General features: G+C 41.9%; 1 protein-coding gene across 1 annotated transcript; it reads left to right on the plus strand.

Moving 5' to 3' along the window:
• The first annotated feature begins 600 nt into the window (after window positions 1-600).
• Window positions 601-2,413, plus strand: LOC120989203 (olfactory receptor 6N1-like). The gene is made up of 2 exons (XM_040417148.1): window positions 601-621; window positions 1,466-2,413. Exons 1-2 carry the CDS (start codon window positions 601-603, stop codon window positions 2,411-2,413), a joined length of 969 nt encoding a protein of 322 aa, XP_040273082.1.
• The last annotated feature ends 7,890 nt before the right edge of the window (window positions 2,414-10,303 follow it).

A 10,303-nucleotide genomic window follows, 5' to 3' on the forward strand; every position in this document is an offset into this window, starting at 1 on the left:
ACGACTCCTGTTACTTTTTCTAGTTCACTGCTGAGCTCTTTTAATAGCTTTGTGTGTATCCCATCAGGCCCCTGTGACTTATTTGTATTAATTTTAGACAGCTGACTTAGAACCTCTTCCTCTGTAAAGACACATGCATCAAAAGATTCATTAGTCTTCTTTCCTAACTGAGGTCCTTCTCCTTCATTTTCCTTTGTAAAAACTGAACCGAAGTATTAATTGAGGCAGTCAACTATTTCTTGATCTTCTTCCATATTCCTTCCTTCTTTAGTTTTTAATTTGGTAATTCATTGTGTATGTATAACCAATAGCCCAGATCAGGGCCCGATACTACCTCTTGGATCCTAGCCTCCTACTGCAGTCATACAAAGGAAAAGTGGTCAATGGAAATTATCAATTCTACTGAGGCAATGGCTAAAACAGGCATCTCCATCCTCTCAAATGGTTGTTTTTTTTTTACAGATGAGCAGTAGTGTTGAGCAAAGCAGGCTTTGGATGCTACATCTGAAGTCGCTTTGTACGAAACTTCGGATTAATACTCTATGGAGATCAGACATAAGGTGAAACAGAAGAAATGCTGAGCAGGAAAAATCTGAGGAAATGTCTTGGATAGGAAATATGGTTGGTGGGGACCCCTTGCATCCTGAAGGTGGTGGTGCCCTGAGTCATTAGAGGAGTGATTAGTACTATTTCCACTATTATTACTACTACTACCACTGCTATTTGTTTATTTTACTCATTTATATAGCGCTGACATATTCTTCAGCGCTTTACAGACATTATCATTGCTCGCTGTCCCCAGTGGAGCTCACAATCTAATTTCCCTACCAGTATGTCTTTTAAGTGTGGGAGGAAACCGGAGTACTACTATGCTACCACTACTATTACTGCTGCTACTACTACTACTACTTCTACTATATCAACTACTACTACTACTGCTGCTGCTGCTGCTACAACTACTACTATAACTACTACTACTACTTCTACTACTACTACTATTACAACTACTACTACTACTACTGCTGCTGCTACTACTGCTACTGTAACTACTGCTACTACTATTAATACATCTACTGCTTTTGCTGCTGCTGCTACTACTACTGATATTTATATTACTACTACTACTATTACTACTGCTAATGCTACTATGGCTACTTGTACTACATCTACTACTATTATTACTACAACTACTACTACATCTACTACTAATATTACTATTACTACTTCACCCGAAAAACAACTACTACAACTACTTCTACTACTACTAATACTTCTGCTACTACTACTACTACTACTAATACTTCTACTACTTCTACTACTGCTGCTACTACTAATACTTCTACTACTTCTACTACTGCTACTACTACTACTACTACTACTACTACTAATAATAATAATAATAATAATACATCTGCTGATTCCATATATTACATCACATATCTCCTCTTTCATTCTCTTAATCCAGGAGAACAATCTGACTGTGGTCACTGAGTTTTTTCTGTTAGGATTTCAAGGCAGCCAACATCTAAGAATTTTCCTGTCCTGTCTTCTCCTGGTGATCTACACTGCAGCGATAGGTGGAAACCTTCTGATCATATTACTGGTGTCCATCAGTAAGAATCTCCAAACTCCGATGTACTTCCTCCTCACACAACTGTCCATCAATGACATCTTCCTGACCACAGATGTTGTTCCTAATATGCTCCACATTCTTCTGAATAATGGGGGGACCATTGCCTTCAATGACTGTATCAGTCAGTTGTACTTTTTTGGAGCAACTGAAGCATCTGAGTGTCTCATTCTCACGGTGATGTCTTATGACAGATATGTGGCCGTCTGTAATCCCCTCCGATATTCTTCTATAATGACAAGTGGACACTGTGTGCAGTTGGCCATTATGTGTTGGGTATTAGGTTTTTCCATCGTATTGATTTACGTTATAACAATATCAATGCTTACATTTTGTGAACCTAATGTCATTGACCATTTCTTCTGTGATTATGTTCCTCTGTTGGAAAAAGCTTGTTCAGACACCTTTATTGTTGAAGTTCAAGTTACAGTACTTAGTGTACCATTAGTTATCATCCCAAGCATCATAATCATAGTATTATATGCAAGTATTATTGTCACCATCTTAAGGATTCCATCTAATATCGATAGGAAGAAAGCCTTCTCCACCTGCAGCTCCCACCTCGTAGTCGTCTGCATATTTTATTGGACTATTTTCACTGTTTATGTCTTCCCAACAAGGGGGCAAACGTTGATCATCAGTAAACTTCTATCCCTGCTCTACACTGTATTCACCCCATTCATCAATCCCATCATATACAGCTTGAGGAATAAAGACATTAAGAAAGCCGTATATGAAACAAGGAACAAGTTTTCACGACTGGCTATGAAGTGGCAAATTTAAAGGGGATCTCCGGGAATTTAGAAAATTAAAATACTTAAATATGACTTTATTGTAAATATATTCCCAAATACTTTTCATTATTTATAATGTCATATTTTGTTTAGGAAGCAATCATTAGAAGAAGCAAAATGATTGCCATCCTATTAATATACAAACTGAAAAGAATGGCGTGGTATTAAACAAGCAGGAAGTGCTCAAACCCACATGCAGTTGTGCATATATATATATAGTGGAGCAAATCCTGCACTTGTGGCCCGTTGCTAATGGCGATCCCCAGCAAAAATGCATACAGTGGAGGATGACCGCAGCGAACCACAAGAACCTTGTGGTTCGCCTCGGGCATCCTCCACTGTATGCATTTTTGCTGGGGATCGCCATTCGCAACGGGCCACAAGTACACAATTTGCTCCCCTGTATATATATGCACAACTGCATGTGGGTTTGAGCATTTCCTGCTTGTTTAATACCACGCCATTCTTTTCAGTTTGTATATAGAGATGCCTGGAGGTGTATAAACAATTTAAATGTGCCTGCTTTCCATCCACAGGCTACATTTAGGTGCACCTGTGAGGCCTGGGCCATATCAGCCAGTCTTGAGTGGGACTCGCAGACTCCTCCCTCCTCCCATTGCTAGCATGGTTACATGCTGGAGGTAACTGGTGAGTTGTCTGTGAGTTGGACCTCACGCTCCTGTAATTCGCCCACTGGCCCCTGGTATTGCCCATGAGTGTTAGGTCCCGAGCTACTTGAGAAATCTTGGCGTGGTGCCCGGGCTTAGACATGTCCTACACCGTAGGACATGTTGACTAATCTCTCAATTTTAAAATCAGTTTGAGGGTTTAGTAAGACCGCAGAGTGCACCTGTCTTTGCTATTATTATATTGCCATCCTATTAATACACACAAAACCTGTCCTAATTATACAGGAAGACATGTTACTTCTGAGCACTGAGGTAAAGAGCCGCCTCATACTCCTCTCTGCTCTGCTTGTCAGGGATTGTGATCCTTAATAGATGATAAGATCTTCAGCTGAATCTCTGTAGGAAAGGAGTTCAAGAGGAGACATGAAGTACAGAGAGGACGGACAAGACAGACTATGGTAATTGAGACTACATACAAGAGCTGCTGCTCATTATCAACACACCTTCTCTCTGTACTTCACGGCTCCTCGTGAACTCCATTTCTACAGAGATTTAGCTAAAGATCATATTAAACTGTATTCAGGATCATAGAAGATGAGGCAGCTCTTTGGCTCAATGCTCTGAAGTAACTTGTCCTCCTGTTTTATCAGGACATATTTTTGGTGTACTAATAGGACGGCGGCCATTTAATTTCTCCTGATGATTGCTTCCCAGACAAAATGAGCCATTATAACTAGAGATGAGCAAATTTTTAAAAAATGTGATTCACCGCTTCGCCAAATTTTTGGGGAAAAATTCGGTTTGATACGAATTTAGTTGCGGCAAATCGTGTTAAAAAATGACTATTTTCTGGCTACAGAGAGACTTTATAGTGGTGTAGAACAATGTGCCTTGCAGTAACAGACATAGGGAGTCTGCTTTAGTGAATAGTGAAATCATACTGTGAGTCCGTATGACATGCAGATGCCAGGCGTCGCTCTTAGAATTAATGCACACTTCACTTATTTGGGCAGTCACGGGGCCAAAACTAACCAAATAACTCAAGTATGAACTCAGCCTTACAGCTCAATGTTAGCTCCAAGAAGAAGCTCACTCTTTTATCACCGTTGTCAGCTGATTTCACATAGATGTCTACAGAACCAGTTCTATTAAACGCTGATACAAGTAGAGCCCCCACCAGACACAGTGGAGAGGGTTTCAGCAGTAAGTTTGTGTTGACGTCACTGATTATTTTGCCCTTCCTCTGATCGGTCAAAACAATAACCCACAAAAACGTGTCTGTGGACCATCCGCCTTCACTCGGCCAGCATTTGGTCAGTAATCCATCAGTATTGCTAATGCAAAAAAAAAAACAGGAGTGGATCCAAAACAGAGATGACATGAGAATTGAATATTTGCATGTCTTCTGTGTTTTGTACCCATTCCTGCTTTTGGCAGGATCCATTGTGCGTCTCGTTTTTCCTTCCTTCTGACAGATCAGAAGAAGGGTCAAATAAATGATGATGTGCCCATAATCTAACCCTTATCTCTAAATTACACTAAATGTCATAAGCACTTATTTAAGCCACATTCTTATCAGTAAGATAAGTGTTTATAATGTCAGAGAGAAGAGATAAGGAGCCCATCAGATGAGCTAGCTGAGCAGAGAGATAATTCAGATTCTTCTTTAAGAGCAACCCTGTACAGAAAAAAGGGTTTTATATTTGTAATAAAGACCAATTTAAAAAAATGAGTTTTAGCTCAAAATGAGTACAATGCAATAATATTAATAATAATAATAATAATAAAAATTGTCCCCAGAGGCGTACATAGTATTTAAGGGTAAAAAGGCTGCTTTATTCCAAAACCTGTCCTTGGATTGTGTTTGGTATAGCTAAACTCACAGCAAATGGAATTCCAGATACAGGGGCACATTTATTAAGACCGGTGTTTTAGACGTTGGTCTTAATAAAGCCCCATAGCTGGGGGTGGATCTGCCGGAGTTATGAAGAGGTGGTGGCCTCTACATAACTTTGGAGGATCCACTGCCACTTCTAAGTGTAAGATAGCTTAGCTGTCTTATATTTAGACCATTTTCTACACCTGAGTCAGACGTAGATAATGATAAACAGGGGCGTTGCTAGGGTCTCAAAAGATCCGGGGCCCAAGCACCAATGCATATGGCCCAATTCTCTAAGTTGAACAACCAAATCCCCCCCCTGCAAACACTAGCACTGAAGACATTTTACTGTACTTGCTATACATCTCACCTCCAGGGCCTCCCAGGTGACGTCTCCTCTGATGTAGATCTTCTCTGTCATCATCTTCTCCATTTGGTCCAGACACTTCTCTCAACCGTGCCTCGTCTCTGCAGAGTGTGATGCACAGGCATCTTAGCTTTCTTACTTTTCTGTACCCCCAAATACTATCCTGAAGAAACATGAGTGCCCCCCCCCCACAGTAACAGTACTCCTTATAGTCCCACCAATAGTAATTCCCTTCTAGAATGCTCTCATTAGTAATACTGCCCCCTACAGTGCCCCAACAGTCATAGTGCTCCAAAAGAGTGCCTCCATTAGTAGAAGAGCCCTCCAGTATTACTAATGCCCTGACAGAGCCCCTAGTAGAAATAAGCCCCCCTATTATTCCCCCAGTGGTAATAAAGCTCTCTACAGACCCCTCAGTAGTTATAAGGCCCCCAAAGTGCTCTTAGTAAAAATAATGCAGATCCCTCCTATAGAGCCCCCTGTAGTAAGAAGAACGCCTAATGTCCCCTGGATTTAAAATGCCCCCACAGTGCCCCCAGTATTTATACTGCCCCCTACTGTTATAATGCTTGCCCTGAAGCTCCCCAAGTATTTATAATGCCGCCTGCAGTGCCCCTGTAGTTATATCGCCCCCTACTGTTATAATGCTTGCCCTGAAGTGCCCCCAATATTTCTAATGCCACCTGCAGTGCCCCTTGTAGTTATATTTCTCAGTTTAGTGTCCTCAGAAATTTTAATTTCTTAACACCTCCACCATACAGTCCCATGTAAATAACACTATTTCCCTCCCTCCGCCATAGAGTCCCATATAAATACCATCACACCATCTCTCCAGCCCCCTCCAATATACAGTCCCATGTAAATAACATCCCTCTCTATCTACAGCCCCCTCCAAAATACAGTCACATGTAAATAACATCACACCATCTCTTCTGCCCCTTCCAACATACAGTCCTATGTAAATAACATTACCCCCTCCCAAGCCGCCTTCAACATACAGTCCCATGTAAATAACATCACCTCCTCAATATTCAGTCCATTATAAATAACATCACTACCTCCCACAGACACCTTTAACATACAGTCCCATGTAAATAAAATCACCCCTTCCGCAGCCACTTCCAACATGTAGTCCCATGTAAATAACATTAGCCCTTAACATTCAATCCTATGTAAATAATATCACTCCCTCTCACAGCTACTTTCAACATGCAGTCCCATATAAATAACATTACCACTCAACATACAGTCCCATGTAAATAACATCACCCTACCCCAGCCACTTCCAAATTTCAGTCCCATGTAATTAACATCACTCCACCTCACTGCCCCATGTAAATAACTTCCCTCCCTTCAGCCCTAACATACAGTCCCAGTTAAATAACTGCAACTCCCAACATTGCTCTGCCTCTCACACTGAGTAATCTTCACTTACCTCTCCTCATGTAGCAGACCTCATCTCAGCCTCTTCCCAGGACTTCTCTTCACTGCTGAGCCATCCTCTCCTGCACTGGTCACATGATGGTGACATCAACCCAGGTCCTTTTCAGCTACTGCATTTAGAACCGATCACGTGACCTGTGAGGTCATCACAGGTCCTTCAGCTCTTGCAGTGCAGTAGATTCAATTGTATTGCCGTCCTGAGGACAGCAATAAAGTTATATCTAACAGGCAGGCAGGACATGAATGTTTTGACCCAGCAACGCCCCTGATGATGAATAAGACGGGTCTACAGACCCGTCCCCTTCCCCACCCACGCCACGCCCACTTTTTAAGACCTGGTATGAGCGGGGGAAAGTCACAGATTGTGGCGCAAAGGATCACAATCTACGCTAGAAATATGCCTAATTTAGGTGTAGTTTTGTTTAATAGATGACCCCTACAGTTTTTAGAAGAAAGCAAACACGATGGTTCTTCTGTTTGCTTCATTAGAACAAAATAATTAAAATATTATATTAAAGTTACTTTTTACCTGTTTAGTAGTGTTTGATGAAAAGTTATTTGTTTTATATTCCTCTTAGGTTTGTAAGGTAAGAATTTTTGGAGTAATTTTTGACAGATAGATGCCACTTTTGTAGTGTATATCTGGTGGAGATTCTGTTGAATGCCATGGTGCGGCAGAATCTGCAACTTCTTCCCCGCTCACGCCGGGTCTAAAAAAAGTGGGCATGGCGTGGGAGGGGAAGGGGACGGGCCATCATTTCCTATGCCTGGTTTAGAGGTAGAAAATGGTCTAAATGTAACACAACAAGGAAGCTGACTTAGATTTAGAATCGGCGCTAGATGCACCGAAGTTATGTAGAGACCGGCACGTCTACATGACCTCAGCAATCCATCGCCAGCTATAGGGCTTGTTGCGCCACTATCTGCACCTAAAATACAATATATAGGTGTATTTCAGGATAATAAATGACTCCCAACATGTTTAAAAACACACCACACCATCACATCTCTCATGCTTTTTCATATTCCAAAGCTGCTTATCAGGGGCAGATGATGGATATACACACACTGTGTTATGGGATAAAGACAGTGGCTTGTTGGGGGACCCTGGCAGGTCCCTGCCTGTATTTATACACAAAACACTCAAAAAGTCCTGTGCCCAAAGTCTGTGCCTTTTTTACATAGTCCTGGTGGAAAGGTTTTATTAAATGTGCCCCATTATTTCCCTTTTACAGGCAATTCCCTCACCTGCTAAGTGAGCTGCCATTTGGTCTAGAAAGAGGTTTTTTACCCCAAACCACTTCTCTTTTCAGGTGCCACAATTATCTAAACCAGTAAAGAGGTGGAACTGTTCATGTGTGGCCTTTTATTGCAGTCTATGATGAATGTAAAGAGCTGAATAAACAGGAGATGTGCAAACTCAACAGGTAATTATCAGGAATAAACTGTTCATTCCCAATAATTGCTTGCTTGTGTATCTGGTGATGGCCGGCACTGTTACACAGGGCGATTATATGGAACAAGAGTTCCTAGGAATGCTCCTTCTCAATATTTACCCAATCAGGGACCTTAAGGCAATAAAACCTCTTTAGGCCTTTGTCTTCCTCTTTCATATCTAACAACGGGCAACAGTTCTGATTAACTGCTTTATTTCAGTCCATAGTACTCCAGGAGATATTGGTTGTGTGAAAAGTGTTTGAATGGCACTATGTGGTGACTTTCCTCAACAGGTATTCACAGGGACTGTTTGTGGTCTTCATACTCAGTAGGACAACATGGCTATGAACCCAGGCTGCATGTTCTGGGAGGCATGTGCAGTGACCAGGTACGAGTGGTTAATGTTCTGTATTTGTCGTGATGCCAATTGCAGCGTGCGCAGGGTACTATCCCAGGGCTCTCCCAAGGTGTCCCAGATTAGGAATGCCGGAGCAGTGTAATGGCCTATAATGTCTCTATAGGGTGGTGATAATTGTGTCACGGTGTTTCCTACCTGGGTACGGCCGGACTCCTGGCTCACTTGCAATAAATTTGAGTGTAGTGATAGTAGGAGTAAAAGAGGAATTTTGCAGCAGAAATGATGTCCAGACCTTTAGATGAAGTTCAAACGTTTATTTACTTGACATAACTTGAATCCAAGCAGTATACAGCTTTGGTCTTTGGTCCCAGCAGGTTTTAGCAATGATTGGCAGGAATAAATACTTCTGCTTTAAATCTGGAGCTTGCAGGATCAGCCGTCTGCTTGGTAGCTCTGTAACTGTGACAGGAATTAATCTTTTGCACTTTTCTGTAACTTCTGCTGCATGGGGACAGACTAGCTGAGGAGGAATGGCTTCTCCTAGGTCTCTGGACTTAACTCACAGATGATTTATCAGGGGATGCTTTCTTCCTGGAACTCTGTAGGTTGTAGCTAGTTTTCTGCGTCTTCATCCTGCTGAGGCTGAAGGAGCTCAGACTGGGATTGTGACTAAGTTTCAGACGAGACTTGGTCCTTGCTGTCTTTCCTATACAGGGGTCTCTAACTGTTTTTTCCCTCCCTTGCTGCAGGAAGATGGAATCCTCCACCTCTCTTCAGCAGGGGGGCAGACTAGAACAGGATTGTTCCACTCTGAACTGCCATAACATTAAAACTATCTCTACCAATGATGCTGCCACCTGCTGGTGAACCTGGAAAATTACAGAAACAATTGTGTTTAACATGGTTTTAGATGCACATTTGTGGAGGACATAAGCAAAATCACATATGATGACAGTGTAAAAGCTCTTAGAAGATAGTAGCGGGATAGAGGTGTGTAGTAACACAACTCTGGGGTGTCACACATGGTCCTTGTAGGATCTTCTCCTTCAAGAGTGTGTAAAGAATGCACAGATATGGGAATGTTATACTCTAGGACAGGGATGCTCAACCTGCGGCCCTCCAGCTGTTGTAAAACTACAACTCCCACCATGCCCTGCTGTAGACTGATAACTGTAGGCTCTCCGGACATGCTGGGTTTTTTGCAACAGCTGGAGGACCGCAGGTTGGGCATCCCTTCTCTAGGGGGTAGATTTTTCAAAACTGGTGTAGAGGAAAACTGTTTTAGTTGCCCATAGCTAGCAATCAGATTCCACCTTTCATTTTCCAAAAAAGCTCTGAAATGCTATGGGAACCTAAGCTAGTTTTCCTTTCCACGTTCTTGATAAATCTCCCTCTAGGTACTTTTGAGTGGGACTAGTGTAGAAAATCAAAGCGACTGGGATTTCAAATGAAAATTGTTGTATGGTAGCATGTGTGACAAAAAGTGAAAGAGACTCTTCGGTTGTGAATGGGTCTGATAATGGTGACACACCTACCTGAGAGACAGATGCTGAAAACGCTGACTAAATTCCAAGTTAATGAATACAACACTTAGTCTGAGGAGCTCATTTGAGGAGTTTTGGATGTGTTACTTACCTGTCCTGGATCCAGTGACGTGCACAGTCTCAATCTCCTTTTGCCACCGTCTCTATCTCTGATGATGTCAACAAGCAAGGTAACTGAAACAGGTCGTTTGCTGTTTCTATGCTCATCTTCTACCCAGCTCA

Source organism: Bufo bufo, chromosome 1 (assembly GCF_905171765.1).
Source record: "Bufo bufo chromosome 1, aBufBuf1.1, whole genome shotgun sequence".
Taxonomy (NCBI): domain Eukaryota; kingdom Metazoa; phylum Chordata; class Amphibia; order Anura; family Bufonidae; genus Bufo; species Bufo bufo.

What these genes read in the sequence shown, in the direction of transcription:
- LOC120989203 (XM_040417148.1), top strand. Translation starts at nt 601, where the DNA reads ATGTCTTGGATAGGAAATATG. An exon ending in TGTCTTGGATAGGAAATATG is followed by an intron (nt 622 to 1,465) that starts GTTGGTGGGGAC and finishes CTCTTAATCCAG; the next exon opens with GAGAACAATCTGACTGTGGT.